Raw genomic sequence first — 19,612 nt, 5'->3', positions numbered from 1 at the left:
CCCCAGTGTGAACTCACTGGTGTATCAGCAGGGAGGATGGTAGAGTGAATCTCTTCCCACACTCTGAGCAGGTGAAGGGTGTCTCCCCAGTGTGAACTCGCTGGTGTATCAACAGTTAGGATGACTGAGTCAATCTCTTACCACTCTCTCTGCTGGTCAACGGTCTCTCCCCAGTGTGAACTCGCTGTTGTTTCAGCAGGTAGGATGAAAGATTGGTTCTCTTCCCACACACTGAGCAGGTGAACGGTCTCGCCCCTGTGTAAACTCGCTGGTGTATCAGCAGGGAGGATGACTGAGTGGATCTCTTCCCACACTCTGAGCAGGTGAAGGGTCTCTCCTCAGTGTGAACTCGCTGTTGCATCAGCAGGCAGGAAGACTGAGAAGATTCTCTTCCCACACTCTGAGCAGGTGAACGGTCTCTTCCCAGTGCAAACTCGCTTGTGTATCAGCAGGCAGGATGACAGATTTACTGTCTTCCCACACTCAACAGGTGAGCGGTCTCACCCCAGCGTTAACTCACAGGTGTATCAGCAGGTAGGATGACTGAGAGAATCTATTTCAACACTCTGAGCAGTTTGAAGGTCTCTCACCAGTGTGAACTCGCTGGTGTATCAGCAGGTAGGATGACTGCGTCAATCTCTTACCACTCACTGTGCTGGTCAACGGTCCCTCCCCAGTCTGAACCCGCTGTTGTATCAGCAGGGAGGATGATAGAGTGAATCTCTTGCCACACTCTGAGCAGGTGAAGGGCGTCTCCCCAGTGTGAACCCACTGGTGTATCAACAGTTAGGATGACTGAGTCAATCTCTTACCACTCTCTCTGCTGGTCAACGGTCTCTCCCCAGTATGAACTCGCTGGTGTTTCAGCAGGTAGGATGACTGATTGGTTCTCTTACCACACACTGAGCAGGTGAACGGTCTCTCCCCAGTGTGTACTCGCTGGTGTATCAGCAGGTAGGATGACTGAGTGAATCTCTTCCCACACTCTGAGCAGTTTGACGGTTTCTGCCCAGTGTGAAGTCGCTGTTGGATCAGCAGGCACGATGACTGAGTGATTCTCTTTCCACACACTGAGCAGTTGAGCGGTCTCTACCCAGTGTGAACTCACTAGTGTATCAGCAGGTAGGATGACAGAGTTACAGTCTTCCCACATTCTGAGCTAGTGAACGGTCTCTCCCCAGTTTGAACTCACTGGTGTATCAGCAGGTAAGATGACTGACAGAAGCTCTTCCCATACTCTGAGCAGGTGAACGGTCTCTCCCCAGTGTGAACTCACTATTGTATCAGCAGGCAGGAGACTGAGTGAATCTCTTCCACGCACTTCGCAGGCGAACGGTCTCTCCCCAGTGTCACGTAACTGGTGCATCAGCAGGTCGGATGACTGAGAGAATCTCTTCCCACACTCAGAGCAGTTTGACGGTTTCTCCCCAGTGTGAAGTCGCTGTTGTATCAGCAAGTAGGATGACTGATTGACTCTCTTCCCATTCTCTGTGCAGGTGAGCGGTCTCTCCCCAGTGTGAACTCAAAAGTGTATCGACAGGTAGGATGACAGAGTAAATCTCTTCCCACACTCTGAGAAGGTGAACGGTCTCTCCCCACTGTGAACTCACTGGTATATCAGCAGGTAGGATGACCGAGTGAATCTCTTCACACGCTCAGAGAAGGTGAGCCGTCTCTCCCCAGTGCCTACACACTGGTGTCTCAGCAGGTAGGATGACAAGGTGAATCTCTTCCCACATTCTGAGCAGGTGAATGGCCTCTCCCCAGTGTGAACTCACTGGTGTATCAGCAGGTAGTTGAATGCGTGAATCATTTCCCACACTCTGAGCAGGTGAGCGGTCTCTCCCCAGTATGAATTCACCAGTGTATCAGCAGGTTGGATGACTGAGTGAATCTCTTCCCACATTCTGCGCAGGTGAACGGTCTCTCCCCAGCGTTAACACGCTGGTGCATCAGCAGGGTGGATGACAGAGTTACTGCCTTCCCACACTCAACAGGTGAGCCGTCTCACCCCAGCGTTAATTCACTCTTGTATCAGCAGGTAGGATGATTGAGAGAAACTCTTCCCACTTTCAGAGCATTTTGACGGTCTCTCCCCAGTGTGAACTCACTGGTGTATCAACAGTTAGGATGACTGAGTCAATCTCTTACCACTCTCTCTGCTGGTCAACGGTCTCTCCCCAGTGTGAACTCACTATTGTATCAGCAGGCAGGAGACTGAGTGAATCTCTTCCACGCACTTCGCAGGCGAATGGTCTCTCCCCAGTGTCAAGTAACTGGTGCATCAGCAGGTCGGATGACTGAGAGAATCTCTTCCCACACTCAGAGCAGTTTGACGGTTTCTCCCAAGTGTGAAGTCGCTGTTGTATCAGCAAGTAGGATGACTGATTGAATCTCTTCCCACTCTCTGTGCAGGTGAGCGGTCTCTCCCCAGTGTGAACTCACTGGTGTATCAACAATTAGGATGACTGAGTCAATCTCTTACCACTCTCTATGCTGGTCAACGGTCTCTCCCCAGTGTGAACTCGCTGTTGTATCAGCAGGTAGGATGACTGATTGGTTCTCTTCCCACACACTGAGCGGGTGAACGGTCTCGCCCCAGTGTGAACTCACTGGTGTATCAGCAGGCAGGATGACTGAGTGAATCTCTTCCACACTCTGAACAGTTGAACTGTCTCTCCCCAGCGTTAACTCACTGGTGTATCTGCAGGCAGGATGACTGAGTGAATCTCTTCCACACTCTGAACAGTTGAGCTGTCTCTCCTCAGCGTTAACTCGCTGGTGTATCAGCAGGTAGGATGACTGTGTGAATCTCTTCCAACGGTCTGAGCTGTATGACGGTCTCTCCCCAGTGTGAACTCACTGATGTATCAGCAGGTAGGATGACTGAGTGAATCTCTTCCACGCACTTCGCAGGCGAACGGTCTCTCCCCACTTTCAACTCACTGGTGTATCAGCAGTTTGGATGACTGAGTTACTTTCATTCCAATCTCTGAGCAGGTGAGCCATCTCTTCCCAGTGTGAATTCACTGGTTTATCAGCAGGTAGGAAGTCTGAGTGAATCTCTTCCGACACAGTGAGCAAGAGAACATTCTCCCGCAGTGTGATCTCACTGATGTATCAGCAGGTAGGATGACAGAGTGAAATTCTTCCCACACTGTGAGCAGGTGAACGGTCTCTCCCCAGTGTCAAGTAACTGGTGCATCAGCAGGTCGGATGACTGAGAGAATCTCTTCCCACACTCAGAGCAGTTTGACGGTTTCTCCCCAGTGTGAAGTCGCTGTTGTATCAGCAGGCAGGATGACTGAGTGATTCTCTTCCCACACGCTGAGCAGGTGAACGGTCTCTCCCAAGTGTGGACTCGCTGGTGTATCAGCAAGTAGGATGGCTGATTGAATCTCTTCCCACTCTCTGTGCAGGTGAGCGGTCTCTCCCCAGTGTGAACTCAAAAGTGTATCGACAGGTAGGATGACAGAGTAAATTTCTTCCCACACTCTGAGCAGGTGAACGGTCTCTCCCCACTGTGAACTCACTGGTATATCAGAAGGTAGGATGACCGAGTGAATCTCTTCACACGCTCAGAGAAGGTGAGCCGTCTCTCCCCAGTGCCAACGCACTGGTGTCTCAGCAGGTAGGATGACAAGGTGAATCTTTTCCCACACTCTGAGCAGGTGAATGGCCTCTCCCCAGTGTGAACTCACTGGTGTATCAGCAGGTAGGTTGAATGCGTGAATCATTTCCCACACTCTGAGCAGGTGAGCGGTCTCTCCCCAGTATGAATTCACCAGTGTATCAGCAGGTTGGATGACTGAGTGAATCTCTTCCTACATTCTGCGCAGGTGAACGGTCTCTCCCCAGCGTTAACTCGCTGGTGTATCAGCAGGTTGGATGACAGAGTTACTGCCTGCCCACACTCAACAGGTGAGCCGTCTCACCCCAGCGTTAATTCACTCTTGTATCAGCAGGTAGGATGACTGAGAGAATCTCTTCCCACTTTCCGAGCAGTTTGACCGTCTCTCCCCAGTGTGAACTCACTGGTGTATCAGCAGGGAGGATGATAGAGTGAATCTCTTCCCACACTCTGAGCAGGTGAAGGGTGTCTCCCCAGTGTGAACTCGCTGGTGTATCAACAGTTAAGATGACTGAGTCAATCTCTTACCACTCTCTCTGCTGGTCAACGGTCTCTCCCCAGTGTGAACTCGCTGTTGTTTCAGCAGGTAGGATGAAAGATTGGTTCTCTTCCCACACACTGAGCAGGTGAACGGTCTCGCCCCAGTGTAAACTCGCTGGTGTATCAGCAGGGAGGATGACTGAGTGGATCTCTTCCCACACTCTGAGCAGGTGAAGGGTCTCTCCTCAGTGTGAACTCGCTGTTGCATCAGCAGGCAGGAAGACTGAGAAGATTCTCTTCCCACACTCTGAGCAGGTGAACGGTCTCTTCCCAGTGCAAACTCGCTTGTGTATCAGCAGGTAGGATGACAGATTTACTGTCTTCCCACACTCAACAGGTGAGCAGTCTCACCCCAGCGTTAACTCACAGGTGTATCAGCAGGTAGGATGACTGAGAAAATCTATTCCAACACTCTGAGCAGTTTGAAGGTCTCTCACCAGTGTGAACTCGCTGGTGTATCAGAAGGTAGGATGACTGAGTCAATCTCTGACCACTCACTGTGCTGGTCAACGGTCCCTCCCCAGTCTGAACTCGCTGTTGTATCAGCAGGGAGGATGATAGAGTGAATCTCTTGCCACACTCTGAGCAGGTGAAGGGTGTCTCCCCAGTGTGAACCCACTGGTGTATCAACAGTTAGGATGACTGAGTCAATCTCTTACCACTCTCTCTGCTGGTCAACGGTCTCTCCCCAGTGTGAACTCGCTGTTGTTTCAGCAGGTAGGATGACTGATTGGTTCTCTTACCACACACTGAGCAGGTGAACGGTCTCTCCAGAGTGTGAACTCGCTGGTGTATCAGCAGGTAGGATGACTGAGTGAATCTCTTCCCACACTCTGAGCAGTTTGACGGTTTCTGCCCAGTGTGAAGTCGCTGTTGTATCAGCAGGCACGATGACTGAGTGATTCTCTTTCCACACACTGAGCAGTTGAGCGGTCTCTACCCAGTGTGAACTCACTAGTGTATCAGCAGGTAGGATGACAGAGTTACAGTCTTCCCACATTCTGAGCTGGTGAACGGTCTCTCCCCAGTTTGAATTCACTGGTGTATCAGCAGGTAAGATGACTGACAGAAGCTCTTCCAATACTCTGTGCAGGTGAGCGGTCTCTCCCCAGTGTGAACTCAAAAGAGTATCGACAGGTAGGATGACAGAGTAAATCTCTTCCCACACTCTGAGCAGGTGAACGGTCTCTCCCCACTGTGAACTCACTGGTATATCAGCAGGTAGGATGACCGGGTGAATCTCTTCACACGCTCAGAGAAGGTGAGCCGTCTCTCCCCAGTGCCAACACACTGGTGTCTCAGCAGGAAGGATGACAAGTTGAATCTCTTCCCACACTCTGAGCAGGTGAATGGCCTCTCCCCAGTGTGAACTCACTGGTGTATCAGCAGGTAGGTTGAATGCGTGAATCATTTCCCACACTCTGAGCAGGTGAGCGGTCTCTCCCCAGTATGAATTCACCAGTGTATCAGCAGGTTGGATGACTGAGTGACTCTCTTCCCACATTCTGCGCAGGTGAACGGTCTCTCCCCAGCGTTAACTCGCTGGTGTATCAGAAGGTTGGATGACAGAGTTACTGCCTTCCCACACTCAACAGGTGAGCCGTCTCACCCCAGCGTTAATTCACTCTTGTATCAGCAGGTGCGATGACTGAGAGAATCTCTTCCCACTTTCAGAGCAGTTTGACGGTCTCTCCCCAGTGTGAACTCGCTGGTGTATCAACAGTTAGGATGACTGAGTCAATCTCTTACCACTCTCTCTGCTGGTCAACGGTCTCTCCCCAGTGTGAACTCGCTGTTGTTTCAGCAGGCAGGATGACTGATTGGTTCTCTTACCACACACTGAGCAGGTGAACGGTCTCTCCCCAGTGTGAACTCGCTGGTGTATCAGCAGGTAGGATGACTGAGTGAATCTCTTCCCACACTCTGAGCAGCTTGACGGTTTCTGCCCAGTGTGAAGTCGCTGTTGTATCAGCAGGCACGATGACTGAGTGATTCTCTTTCCACACACTGAGCAGTTGAGCGGTCTCTACCCAGTGTGAACTCACTAGTGTATCAGCAGGTAGGATGACAGAGTTACAGTCTTCCCACATTCTGAGCTGATGAACGGTCTCTCCCCAGTTTGAACTCACTGGTGTATCAGCAGGTAAGATGACTGACAGAAGCTCTTCCCATACTCTGAGCAGGTGAACGGTCTCTCCCCAGTGTGAACTCACTATTGTATCAGAAGGCAGGAGACTGAGTGAATCTCTTCCACGCACTTCACAGGCGAACGGTCTCTCCCCACTTTCAACTCACTGGTGTATCAGCAGTTTGGATGACTGAGTTACTTTAATTCCAATCTCTGAGCAGGTGAGCCGTCTCTTCCCAGTGTGAATTCACTGGTGTATCAGCAGGTAGGAAGACTGAGTGAATCTCCTCCGACACAGTGAGCAAGAGAACGTTCTCCCGCAGTGTGATCTCACTGATGTGTCAGCAGGTAGGATGACAGCGTGAATCTCTTCCCACGCTGTGAGCAGGTGAACGGCCTCTCCCCAGTGTCAAGTAACTGGTGCATCAGCAGGTCGGATGACTGAGAGAATCTCTTCCCACAGTCAGAGCAGTTTGACGGTCTCTCATCCATTGTGCACTCTCTGCTGTATCAGCAGGTCGGATGACTGAGAGAATCTCTTCCCACAGTCAGAGCAGTTTGACGGTTTCTCATCCATTGTGCACTCTCTGCTGCATCAGCAGGTCGGATGACTGAGAGAATCTCTTCCCACACTCAGAGCAGTTTGACGGTTTCTCATCCATTGTGCACTCTGTGCTGTATCAGCAGGTCGGATGACTGAGAGAATCTCTTCCCACAGTCAGAGCAGTTTGACGGTCTCTCATCCATTGTGCACTCTCTGCTGTATCAGCAGGTCGGATGACTGAGAGAATCTCTTCCCACAGTCAGAGCAGTTTGACGGTTTCTCATCCATTGTGCACTCTCTGCTGTATCAGCAGGTCGGATGACTGAGAGAATCTCTTCCCACACTCAGAGCAGTTTGACGGTTTCTCATCCATTGTGCACTCTGTGCTGTATCGGCAGGTCGGATGACTGAGAGAATCTCTTCCCACAGTCAGAGCAGTTTGACGGTCTCTCATCCATTGTGCACTCTCTGCTGTATCAGCAGGTCGGATGACTGAGAGAATCTCTTCCCACACTCAGAGCAGTTTGACGGTTTCTCATCCATTGTGCACTCTGTGCTGTATCTGCAGGTCGGATGACTGAGAGAATCTCTTCCCACAGTCAGAGCAGTTTGACGGTCTCTCATCCATTGTGCACTCTGTGCTGTATCAGCAGTTCGGATGACTGAGAGAATCTCTTCCCACACTCAGATCAGTTTGACGGTTTCTCCCCAGTGTGAAGTCGCTGTTGTCTCAGCAGGCAGGATGACTGAGTGATTCTCTTCCCACACGCTGAGCAGGTGAACGGTCTCTCCCAAGTGTGGACTCGCTGGTGTATCAGCAAGTAGGATGGCTGATTGAATCTCTTCCCACTCTCTGTGCAGGTGAGCGGTCTCTCCCCAGTGTGAACTCAAAAGAGTATCGACAGGTAGGATGACAGAGTAAATCTCTTCCCACACTCTGAGCAGGTGAACGGTCTCTCCCCACTGTGAACTCACTGGTATATCAGAAGGTAGGATGACCGAGTGAATCTCTTCACACGCTCAGAGAAGGTGAGCCGTCTCACCCCAGCGTTAATTCACTCTTGTATCAGCAGGTAGGATGACTGAGAGAATCTCTTCCCACTTTCAGAGCAGTTTGACGGTCTCTCCCCAGTGTGAACTCACTGGTGTATCAGCAGGGAGGATGGTAGAGTGAATCTCTTCCCCCACTCTGAGCAGGTGAAGGGTGTCTCCCCAGTGTGAACTCGCTGGTGTATCAACAGTTAGGATGACTGAGTCAATCTCTTACCACTCTCTCTGCTGGTCAACGGTCTCTCCCCAGTGTGAACTCGCTGTTGTTTCAGCAGGTAGGATGAAAGATTGGTTCACTTCCCACACACTGAGCAGGTGAACGGTCTCGCCCCTGTGTAAACTCGCTGGTGTATCAGCAGGGAGGATGACTGAGTGGATCTCTTCCCACACTCTGAGCAGGTGAAGGGTCTCCCCTCAGTGTGAACTCGCTGTTGCATCAGCAGGCAGGAAGACTGAGAAGATTCTCTTCCCACACTCTGAGCAGGTGAACGGTCTCTTCCCAGTGCAAACTCGCTTGTATATCAGCAGGTAGGATGACAGATTTACTGTCTTCCCACACTCAACAGGTGAGCAGTCTCACCCCAGCGTTAACTCACAGGTGTATCAGCAGGTAGGATGACTGAGAGAATCTATTCCAACACTCTGAGCAGTTTGAAGGTCTCTCACCAGTGTGAACTCGCTGGTATATCAGCAGGTAGGATGACTGAGTCAATCTCTTACCACTCACTGTGCTGGTCAACGGTCCCTCCCCAGTCTGAACTCGCTGTTGTATCAGCAGGGAGGATGATAGAGTGAATCTCTTCCCACACTCTGAGCAGGTGAAGGGTGTCTCCCCAGTGTGAACCCACTGGTGTATCAACAGTTAGGATGACTGAGTCAATCTCTTACCACTCTCTCTGCTGGTCAACGGTCTCTCCCCAGTGTGAACTCGCTGTTGTTTCAGCAGGTAGGATGACTGATTGGTTCTCTTACCACACACTGAGCAGGTGAACGGTCTCTCCAGAGTGTGAACTCGCTGGTGTATCAGCAGGTAGGATGACTGAGTGAATCTCTTCCCACACTCTGAGCAGTTTGACGGTTTCTGCCCAGTGTGAAGTCGCTGTTGTATCAGCAGGCACGATGACTGAGTGATTCTCTTTCCACACACTGAGCAGTTGAGCGGTCTCTACCCAGTGTGAACTCACTAGTGTATCAGCAGGTAGGATGACAGAGTTACAGTCTTCCCACATTCTGAGCTGGTGAACGGTCTCTCCCCAGTTTGAACTCACTGGTGTATCAGCAGGTAAGATGACTGACAGAAGCTCTTCCCATACTCTGAGCAGGTGAACGGTCTCTCTCCAGTGTGAACTCACTATTGTATCAGAAGGCAGGAGACTGAGTGAATCTCTTCCACGCACTTCGCAGGCGAACGGTCTCTCCGCAGTGTGAACTCACTGATGTATCAGCAGGTAGGAAGACTGAGTGAATCGCTTCCGACACAGTGAGCAAGAGAACGTTCTCCCGCAGTGTGATCTCAATGATGTATCAGCAGGTAGGAAGACTGAGTGAATCTCTTCCCACACTGTGAGCAGGTGAACGGTCTCTCCCCAGTGTCAAGTAACTGGTGCATCAGCAGGTCGGATGACTGAGAGAATCTCTTCCCACAGTCAGAGCAGTTTGACGGTCTCTCATCCATTGTGCACTCTCTGCTGTATCAGCAGGTCGGATGACTGAGAGAATCTCTTCCCACACTCAGAGCAGTTTGACGGTTTCTCCCCAGTGTGAAGTCGCTGTTGTATCAGCAAGTAGGATGACTGATTGAATCTCTTCCCACTCTCTGTGCAGGTGAGCGGTCTCTCCCCAGTGTGAACTCAAAAGTGTATCGACAGGTAGGATGACAGAGTAAATCTCTTCCCACACTCTGAGAAGTTGAACGGTCTCTCCCCACTGTGAACGCACTGGTATATCAGCAGGTAGGATGACCGAGTGAATCTCTTCACACGCTCAGAGAAGGTGAGCCGTCTCTCCCCAGTGCCAACACACTGGTGTCTCAGCAGGTAGGATGACAAGGTGAATCTCTTCCCACACTCTGAGCAGGTGAATGGCCTCTCCCCAGTGTGAACTCACTGGTGTATCAGCAGGTAGGTTGAATGCGTGAATCATTTCCCACACTCTGAGCAGGTGAGCGGTCTCTCCCCAGTATGAATTCACCAGTGTATCAGCAGGTTGGATGACTGAGTGAATCTCTTCCCACATTCTGCGCAGGTGAACGGTCTCTCCCCAGCGTTAACTCGCTGGTGCATCAGCAGCTTGGATGACAGAGTTACTGCCTTCCCACACTCAACAGGTGAGCCGTCTCACCCCAGCGTTAATTCACTCTTGTATCAGCAGGTAGGATGACTGAGAGAAACTCTTCCCACTTTCAGAGCATTTTGACGGTCTCTCCCCAGTGTGAACTCACTGGTGTATCAGCAGGGAGGATGATAGAGTGAATCTCTTCCCACACTCTGAGCAGGTGAAGGGTGTCTCCCCAGTGTGAACTCGCTGGTGTATCAACAGTTAGGATGACTGAGTCAATCTCTTACCACTCTCTCTGCTGGTCAACGGTCTCTCCCCAGTGTGAACTCGCTGTTGTATCAGCAGGTAGGATGACTGATTGGTTCTCTTCCCACACACTGAGCGGGTGAACGGTCTCGCCCCAGTGTGAACTCGCTGGTGTATCAGCAGGTAGGATGACTGAGAGAATCTCTTCCAACACTCTGAGCTGTTTGAAGGTCTCTCACCAGTGTGAACTCGCTGGTGTATCAGCAGGTAGGATGACTGAGTCAATCTCTTACCACTCACTGTGCTGGTCAACGGTCCCTCCCCAGTCTGAAGTCGCTGTTGTATCAGCAGGCAGGATGACTGAGTGATTCTCTTTCCACACACTTAGCAGGTGAGTGGTCTCTACCCAGTGTGAACACCCTGGTGTATCAGCAGGTAGGATGACAGAGTTACAGTCTTCTCACATTCTGAGCAGGTGTGCCGTCTCTCCCCAGCGTTCACTCAATGGTGGATCAGCAGGTAGGATGACAGAGTGAAGCTCTTCCCATACTCTGAGCTGGTGAACGGTCTCTCCCCAGTGTGAACTCATTGGTGTATCAGCAGGCAGGATGACTGAGTGAATCTCTTCCACACTCTGAACAGTTGAACTGTCTCTCCCCAGCGTTAACTCACTGGTGTATCAGCAGGCAGGATGACTGAGAGAATCTCTTCCCACACTCAGCAGTTTCACGGTCTCTCCGCAGTGTGCACTCGCTGGTGTATCAGCAGGTAGGATGACTGTGTGAATCTCTTCCAACAGTCTGAGCTGTATGACGGTCTCTCCCCAGTGTGAACTCGCTGATGTATCAGCAGGTAGGATGACTGAGTGATTCTCTTTCCACACACTGAGCAGCTGAGAGGTCTCTGCCCAGTGTGACTTACTGGTGTATCAGCAGGTAGGAAGACAGAGTTACAGTCGTCCCAAATTCTGAGCAGGTGAGCCGTCTCTCCCCATCGTTAACTCAATGGTGCAACAGCAGGTAGGATGACTGAGTGAAGCTCTTCCTAACCCTAAGCTGGTGAACGGTGTCTCCTCAGTTTGAAGTCACTGGTTTATCAGCAGTTAGGATGACAGAGTGATTCTCTTCCCACACTCTGAACAGGTGAACGGTCCCTCCCCAGTGTGAACTCACTGGTTTATCAGCAGTTAGGATGACAGAGTTACTGTCTTCCCAAACTCTGAGCAGGTGAGCCTTCTATCCCCAGCGTTAACTCACTGGTGTATCAGCAGGTAGGATGACTGATAGAAACTCTTCCCAACTCGAAGCTGGTGAACGGTCTCTCCCCAGTTTGAACTCACTGGTGTATCAGCAGGCAGGATGACTGAGTGAATCTCTGCCCACAGACTTAGCAGGCGAACGGTCTCTCCCCAGTGTGATCTCACTGGCGTCTCACCAATTTGGATGACTGAGTTACTGTCTTCCCAATCTCTGAGCAGGTGAGCCGTCTCTCCCCCGCGTTAACTCACTGGTGTATCAGCAGGTCGGATGTCTGTGTGAATCTCTTCCAACACTCGGAGCAGTTTGACGGTCTCTCTCCAGTGTTCAATCGCTGGTGTATCAGCAGGTAGGAAGATTGTGTGAATCACTTCCCACTCTCTGTGCTTTTTTGACGGTCTGCCGCCAGTTTGAACTTGCTGGTGGAGCAGTAGGTAGGAAGGCTGAGTGAATCTCTTCCAACACTCTGTGCAGGTGAAAGGTCTCTTCCCAGTGTGAACTCCCCAGTGTATCAGTAGGTAGGATGAACGACTGAATCTCTTCCCGCACACTGAGCAGGTGAACAGTCTCTTCCCAGTGTCAAGTTAATGTTGTATCAGCAGGTAGGATGACTGAGTGAATCTCCTCCCATCTCTGAGCAGGTGAACGGTCTCTCCCCAGTGTGAATTCATTGGCGTATCAGCAGGTAGGATGACTGAGTGAATCTCTTCCCAACACTGAGCAGGGGAACGGAGCCTCCCCAGTGTGAACTCGCTGTTGTATCAGCAGGCAGGATGACTGAGTGATTCTCATCCCACACACTGAGCAGCTGAGCAGTCTCTACCCAGTGTGAACTCACTGGTGTATCAGCAGGTGGGAATGCTGAGTTACGGTCTTCCCACACTCTGAGCAGGTGAGCCGTCTCTTCCTAGCGTTAACTCACTGGTGTATCAGCGGGTAGGATGACTGAGTGAATCTTATCCCACACTGTGAGCTGTTTGACGTTTCTCCCCAATGTGAACACGCTGGTGTATCAGCAGGTAGGAAGACTGTGTGGCTCTCTTCCCACACTGTGAGCAGGTGAATGGTCTCCCCCCAGTGTGATCTCACTGGCATTTCAGCAGGAAGGATGACTGGGTGAATCTCTTCCCGCAATCTGAGTGGGTGAACGGACTCTCCCCAGTTTGAAGTCACTGGTGTATCAGCAGGTAGTGTGACGGAGTGAATCTCTTCCCAAAGTCTGAACAGCTGAACGGTCTCTCCCCAGTATGAACTCACTATTGTATCAGCAGGTATGATGGCTGAGTGAATCTCTTCCCAACAATGAACAGGTGAACGGTCTCTCCCCAGTGTGATGTCGCTGTTGTATCAGCAGGCAGGATGACTGAGTGATTCTCTTCCCACACACTGAGCAGGTGAACGGTCCCACCACAGTGTGCAATCGCTGGTGTCACAGCAGCTAGGATGACTGTGAGCATCTCTTCCCACACTCTGAGCATTCTGACGGTCTCTCCACTGTGTGCTCTCACTGGCATATCAAAAAGGAGGATGACTGTTTGAATTTCGTCCCGCACACTGTGCCGGTGAAAGCTCTCTCCCCAGTGTCCAGTAACTGATGTATCAGTTGGTATGATGACTGAGAGAATCTCTTCCCACATTCAGAGTAGTTTGAAGGTCTCTCTCCAGTGTGCAATCGCTGGTGTATCTGCAGGTGTGATGAATGTGTGAATCTCTTCCCACACTGTGAGCAAGAGAACGTTCTCCCCCAGTGTGATCTCACTGGCACATCAGCAGTTAGGATGACTGAGCGAATCTCTTCCCGCACTCTGAGCAGGCTAACGGTCTCCCCCCAATCTCAAGTAACTGGTGTATCAGCAGGTAGGATGACGAACTGAACCTCTTCCCAACTCTGAGCAGGTGAACGGTCTCTCCCCAGTGTGAATTCATTGGTGTATCAGCAGGTAGGATGACTGAGTGAATCTCTTCCCAACTCTGAGCAGGTGATCGGTCTCTCCCCAGTGTGAACTCGCTGTTGTATCAGCAGGTAGGATGACTGAGTGAATCTCTTCCCAAACTCTGAGCAGGTGAACGGTCTGCCCCCAGTGTGAAATCACTGTTGTCTCAGCAGGTAGGATGACTGAGTGAATCCCTTCCCACACTCTTAGCAGGTGAACGGTCTCCCCCAGTGTGATCTCACTGGAATATCAGCAGGTAGGATGACTGAGACAATCTCTTCCCACACTCTGTGCAGTTTGACGGTCTCTCACCAGTGTGAACTCGCTGGTTTATCAGCAGGTAGGATGACTGAGTAAATCTCTTCCCACTCGTTGTGCAGGTCAACGGTCTCTCCCCAGGATGAACTCACTGGAGTATCAGCAGGTAGGATGACTGAGTGAATCTTACCCCAACTGTGAGCTGGTGAACGGTCTCTCCCCAGTGGGAATTCACTGGTGTGTCAGCAGGCAGGATGACTGAGTTATTCTCTTCCCACACAGTGAGCAGGTGAACGGTCTCTCCCCAGTATGAACTCCCCGGCGTATCAGCAGGTCGGTTGACAGAGTTACTGTCTTCCCAAACTCTGAGCAGATGAGCCATCTCTCCCCAACGTTAACTCACTGGTGTATCAGCAGTAGGATGACTGAGAGAACATCTTCCCACACTCAGAGCAGTTTGACGGTCTCTCCCCAGTGGGCACTCGCTGGTGTATCAGCAGGTAGGATGACTGAGTGAATCTCTTCCCACACTGTGAGCAGGTGAACGGTCTCCTCCCAGTGTGAATTGACTGGTGTATCAGCAGGTAGGATGACTGAGTGAATCTCTTCCCAACACTGAACAGGTGAACGGTCTCTCCCCAGTGTGAACTCGCTGTTGTATCAGCAGGCAGGATGACTGAGTGAATCTCTTCCCACACTCTGAGCAGGTGAGACGTCTCTCCCCAGCGTTAACTCACTGGTATATCAGCAGGTAGGATGACTGAGATAATCTCTTCCCACACTCAGTGCAGTTTGACGGTGTCTCCCTGGTGTGCACTCGCTGGTGTATCAGCAGGTAGGATGACTGTGTGAATCTCTTCCCAACTCTGAGCTGTTTGACGTTCTCTCCTCAGTGTGAACTCGCTGGCGTATCAGCAGGTAGGATGACTGAGTGAATCTCTTCCCACACTCTAAGCAGTTGAACGGCATCTCACCAGTGTGAACTCGCTGTTGTATCAGCAGGCAGGATGACTTATTGATTCTCTTCCCACACTCAGATCAGTTGAACGGTTTCTCCCCAGTGTGAACTCACTGGTGTATCAGCAGGTAGGATGTCCGAGTGAATCACTTGATACGCTTTGAGCAGCTGAACGGTCTCTCCCCAGTCTCAACTAACTGTTGGATCAGCAGTTGGGCTGACTGACAGAATCACTTCCCAACTCTAAGCTGGTGAACGGTCTCTCGCCAGAGTGAACTCACTGGTGTATCAGTAGGTAGGATGACAGAGTAAATCTCTTCCCACACTCTGAGCAGGTGAATGGTCTCCACCCAGCTTGAACTCAATGTTGTATCAGCAGGTAGGATGACCGAGTGAATCTCTTCCCACACTCTGAGCAGGTTAACGGTCTCTCCCCAGTGTGAACTCACTATTGTATGAGCAGGCAGGATGACTGAGGGAATCTCTTCCCACACACTTTTCAGGCGAACGGTCTCTCCCCAGTGTGAACTCAGTGGTGTACCAGCAGTTTGGATCACTGAGTTACTGCCTTCCCAAACTCTGAGCAGGTGAGCCGTCTCTCCCCAGCGTTACCTCACTGGTGTATCAGCAGGTTGGATGACTGAGAGAATCTCTTCCCACTTTGAGAGCAGTTTGACGGTCTCTCCCCAGTGTGCACTTGCTCGTGTATCAGGAGGTAGGATGACAGAGTGAATCTCTTCCAACACTCTGAGCAGGTGAACGGTCTCTCCTGAGTGGGAACTCGCTGTTGTATCAGCAGGCAGGATGACTGTGTGAATCTCTTCCCACACACTGAGCAGGTGCACCGTCTCTACTCAGTGTGAACTCACTGGTGCATCAGCACAGTAGGATGACAGAGTTACTGTCTTCCCATATTCTGAGCAGGTGATCCGTCTCTATCCAGTGTGAACTCACTGGTGTATCAGCAGGTCGGATGACTGATAGAAACTCTTACCAACTCGAAGCAGGTGAACGGTCTCTCCACAGTGTGAACTCACTGGTGTATCAGCAGGTCGGATGGCAGAGTGAATGTCTTCACACGCTCTGAGCAGGTGAGCCGTCTCTCTCCAGTGTAAACACACTGGAGTCTCAGCAGGTTGGATGACTGAGTGAATCTCTTCCCACACGCTGAGCAGGTGGACGGTCTCTCCCCAGTATGAATTCACTGGTGTTTCAACAGGTAGGATGAATGTGTGAATCTCTTCCCACTCTCTGTGCAGGTGAACGGTCTCCCCCCAGTGTGAACTAGTTGGTGATTCAGCAGGTAGGATGACTGAGTGAATCTCTTCACTCGCTCTGAGCAGTTGAACGGTCTCTGCTCAGTGTGAACTCAATGGTGTCTCAGCAGGTAGGATGACTGAGTGAATCTCTTCCCAACTCAGAGCAGGTGAACGGTCTCTCCCCAGTGTGAACTCACTGGTGTATCAACAAGCAGGATGTCAGAGTGTATCTCTTCCCACACTCTGAACAACGGTCGCCCCCCCCCCCCCACCCCCCAGCGTGAACTCGCTGGTGTATCCGCCGGAAGGATGACTGAGTAAATCTCTTCCCACTCTCTATGCAGGTCAACGGTCTCACCCCAGGACGAAGCCACTGGTGTATCAGCAGGTTGGATGACTGAGTGAAACTCTTCCCAACACTGAGCAGGTGAACGGTCTCTCCCCAGTGTGAATTCACTGATGTACCAGCACGTAGGATGACTGAGTGTATCTCTTCCCACACTGTGACCAGGTGAACGGTCTCTCCCCATGCGATCTCACTGGCATATCAGCAGGTAGGATGACTGACAGAATCAGTTCCCAACTCTAAGCTGGTGAACGGTCTCTCCCCAGTTCGAACTCACTGGTGTATCAGTCGGTAGGATCACTGATTGAATCTCTTCCCACACACTGTGCATGTGAATGTTCTCTCCCCAGTGTGAACTCACTGGTGTACCAGCAGGTAGGATGACTGAGTGTATCTCTTCCCACAGTGTGAGCAGGTGGACGGTCTCCCCTCAGTGTGATCTCACTGGCATATCAGCAGGTAGGATGACTGACAGAATCATTTCCCAACTCGAAGCTGGTGAACGGTCCTTCCCCAGTTTGAACTCACTGTTGTATCAGCAGGTAGGATGACTGAGTAAATCTCTTCCCACACAGTGAGCAAGCGAGCCGTATCTCCCCAGCGTAAAGTCACTGGTGTATCAGTAGGTAGGATGACATAGAGAATCTATTCCCACACTGTGAGCAGTTTGACGGTCTCTCCCCAATGTGCAATTGCTGGTGCATCAGCGGATAGGATGGTAGTGTGAATCTCTTCCCACACTCTGCGCCGTTGAGCCGTCTCTCCCAGCGTTAACTCACTGTTGTATCAGCTGGTAGGATGACTGAGAGAATCTCTTCCCACACTCTGAGCAGTTGGACGGTCCCTCCCGAGTGTGAACTCGCTGGTGTATCAGCAGGTAGGAAGACTGACTGAATCTCTTCCCGCACTCTGAGCAGGGAAACGGTCTCTCCCCAGTGTCAAGTAACTTGTGTATCAGCAGGTAGGATGACTGAAAGAAAATCTTCCCACACTCTGAGCTGCTGAACGGTCTCTCCCCAGTGTGAACTCACTATTGTATAAGCAGGTACGATGACTGAGTGAATCTCTTCCCAAACTCTGAGCTGGTGAGCCGTCTCTCACCAGCGTTAACTCACTGGTGTAACAGCAGGTAGGATGACTGAGAGAATCTCTTCCAACACACAGAGCTGTTTGATGGTCTCTCCCCATTGTGCAATCGCTGGTGTATTTGCTGATAGGATGACTGTGTGAATCTCTTCCCACACTCTGAGCAGTTTGACGATCTCTCCCCAGTGTGCACCCGCTCGTGTACGAGCAGGTAGGATGACTGAGTGAATCTCTTCCCAACTCTGAGCAGGTGAACGGTTCCTCCCCAGTGTGAACTCGCTGTTGTATCAGCAGGCAGGATGACTGAGTGATACTCTTCCCACACACTGAGGAGGTGAACGGTCTCTCCCCTTTGTGATCTCACTGGTGCATCAGCAGGCAGGATGACTGAGTGAATCTCTTCCCAAATCTGAGCAGGTGAACGATCTCTCACCAGTGTGAACTCGCTGTTGTATCTGCAGGCAGGATGTCTGAGTGAATCTCTTCCCACACACTTTGCAGGCGAACGGCTGCTCCCCAGTGTGAACTCACTTTTGTATAAGCAGGGAGGATATCTGCGTGAATCTCTTCCCAAACTCTGAGCTGGTGAGCCGTCTCTCACCAGCGTCAAATCACTGGTGGATCAGCAGGTAGGAGGACTGAGTGAATCTCTTCCCAACTCTGAGCAGGTGAACGGTCTCTCCCCAGTGTGAATTCACTGGTGTATCAGCAGGTAGGATAATTGAGTTACTGTCTTCCCACAGTCTGAGCACGTGAGATGGCTCTCCCCAGCGTTAACTCACTGGTGGATCAGCAGATAGGATGACTGTGTGAATCTCTTCCCATACTCTGAGCAGTTTGACGGTCTCTCCCCAGTGTGAACTCGCTGGTGTATCAGCAGGTCGGAAGACTGAGTGAATCTCTTCCCACGCTGTGAGCAGGTGAACGGTCACCACCCAGTATGATCTCAATGGCATATCAGCAGGTAGGATGACTGAGTGAATCTCTTCCCGCACTCTGAGCAGGTAAACGGTCTCTCCCCAGTGTCAAGTAACTGGTGTATCAGCAGGTAGGATGACTGACAGAAAATATTCCCAACTCTAAGCTGGTGAACGGTCTCTCCCCAGTTTGAACTCACTGGTGCATCAGCAGGCAGGATGGCTGAGTGAATCTCTTCCCAACTCTGAGCATGTGAACAGTCTCTCCCCAGTGTGAAATCGCTGTTGTCTCAGCAGGCAGGATGACTGCGTGTATCTCTTCCCTCACACTTATCAGGCGAACGGTTTCTCCCCAGTGTGAACTCACTGGTGTATCAGCAGTTTGGATGACTGAGTTACTGTCTTCCCAAACTCTGAGCAGGTGAGCCGTCTCTCACCAGCGTTAACTCACTAGTGTATCAGCAGGTAGGATAACAGAGTTACTGTCTTCCCACAGTCTGAGCTGGTGAGCCGTCTCTCCCCAGCTGTAACTCACTGGTGGATCAGCAGGCATGAAGACTGAGTGAATCACTTCCCACACTGTGAGCTGGTGAACGGTCTCTCCCCAGTGTGAATTCACTGGTGTATCAGCAGTTTGGATGACTGAGTTACTGTCTTCCCAAACTCTGAGCAGGTGAGCCGTCTCTCACCAGCGTTAACTCACTAGTGTATCAGCAGGTAGGATAACAGAGTTACTGTTTTCCCACATTCTGAGCAGGTGTGCCGTCTCTCCCCAGCGTTAACGCACTGGTGTATCAGCAGGTAGGAAGACTGAGTGAAACAAAAACAAGAAATGCTGGAATCACTCAGCAGGTCTGGCAGCATCTGTGGAAAGAGAAGCAGAGTTAACGTTTCAGTTCAGTGACCCTTCTATGGAAGGGTCCGAAGAAGTGAGTTCCAAAGAAGGGTCACTGACCCGAAACATTAACTCTGCTTCTCTTTCCACAGATGCTGCCAGACCTGCTGAGTGATTCCAGCATTTCTTGTTTTTGTTTCAGATTTCCAGCATCCGCAGTATTTTGCTTTTATTTTATGAAGACTGAGTGAATCTCTTCCCACACTGTGAGCAGTTTGACTGTCTCTCCCCAGTGTGATCTCACTGGCATATCAGCAAGTAGGATGACTGAGTGAATCTCTTCCCGC

General features: G+C 51.0%; 2 protein-coding genes and 2 pseudogenes across 2 annotated transcripts; all 4 read right to left on the bottom strand.

The window, feature by feature from the left end:
* Positions 1-558: 558 nt before the first annotated feature.
* On the bottom strand, positions 559-4,379 carry LOC137366923 (zinc finger protein 91-like; annotated as a pseudogene).
* A 155-nt stretch (positions 4,380-4,534) lies between these two features.
* On the bottom strand, positions 4,535-6,791 carry LOC137366922 (zinc finger protein 271-like). The gene is made up of 7 exons (XM_068028480.1): positions 6,634-6,791; positions 5,921-6,165; positions 5,674-5,775; positions 5,379-5,541; positions 5,127-5,289; positions 4,831-5,041; positions 4,535-4,752 (listed from the first exon to the last, which is right to left on the bottom strand). Exons 1-7 carry the CDS (start codon positions 6,789-6,791, stop codon positions 4,535-4,537), a joined length of 1,260 nt encoding a protein of 419 aa, XP_067884581.1.
* A 2,769-nt stretch (positions 6,792-9,560) lies between these two features.
* Positions 9,561-11,005, bottom strand: LOC137366921 (zinc finger protein 271-like; annotated as a pseudogene).
* Positions 11,006-15,435: 4,430 nt separating this feature from the next.
* Positions 15,436-18,983, bottom strand: LOC137366920 (zinc finger protein 271-like). Its single transcript, XM_068028479.1, has 8 exons — positions 18,882-18,983; positions 18,296-18,423; positions 17,543-17,755; positions 17,207-17,437; positions 16,440-16,620; positions 16,071-16,176; positions 15,901-15,989; positions 15,436-15,672 (listed from the first exon to the last, which is right to left on the bottom strand). The coding sequence occupies exons 1-8, from the start codon at positions 18,981-18,983 to the stop codon at positions 15,436-15,438; spliced, it is 1,287 nt and encodes a 428-aa protein (XP_067884580.1).
* Between the last annotated feature and the right edge of the window lie 629 nt (positions 18,984-19,612).

Source organism: Heterodontus francisci, unplaced genomic scaffold (genome assembly GCF_036365525.1).
Source record: "Heterodontus francisci isolate sHetFra1 unplaced genomic scaffold, sHetFra1.hap1 HAP1_SCAFFOLD_556, whole genome shotgun sequence".
Taxonomy (NCBI): Eukaryota; Metazoa; Chordata; class Chondrichthyes; order Heterodontiformes; family Heterodontidae; genus Heterodontus; species Heterodontus francisci.
This window is presented reverse-complemented; position numbering and strand designations above follow the sequence as displayed.

Bases quoted from the DNA above. Each gene is read 5' to 3' on its own strand.
- LOC137366922 (XM_068028480.1), bottom strand. From the start codon at position 6,791: ATGGATGAGAGACCGTCAAACTGCTCTGACTGTGGGAAGAGATTCTCT. The intron at 5,776-5,920 runs GTAAGAGATTGA...CGCTGGGGTGAG, and splicing joins GTTGACCAGCAGAGAGAGTG to ACGGCTCACCTGTTGAGTGT. The intron at 4,753-4,830 runs GTAAGAGATTGA...TCACCTGCTCAG, and splicing joins GTTGACCAGCAGAGAGAGTG to AGTGTGGCAAGAGATTCACT.
- LOC137366920 (XM_068028479.1), bottom strand. From the start codon at position 18,983: ATGCCTGCTGATCCACCAGTGAGTTACAGCTGGGGAGAGACGGCTCAC. The intron at 17,438-17,542 runs GTGAGTTAACGC...CACTGGGGAGAG, and splicing joins TCCTACCTGCTGTTACACCA to ACCGTTCAGCAGCTCAGAGT. The intron at 15,673-15,900 runs GTGAAGACATTC...CACACTGAGTAG, and splicing joins GGCTCACCTGCTCAGAGCGT to AGACGGTGCACCTGCTCAGT.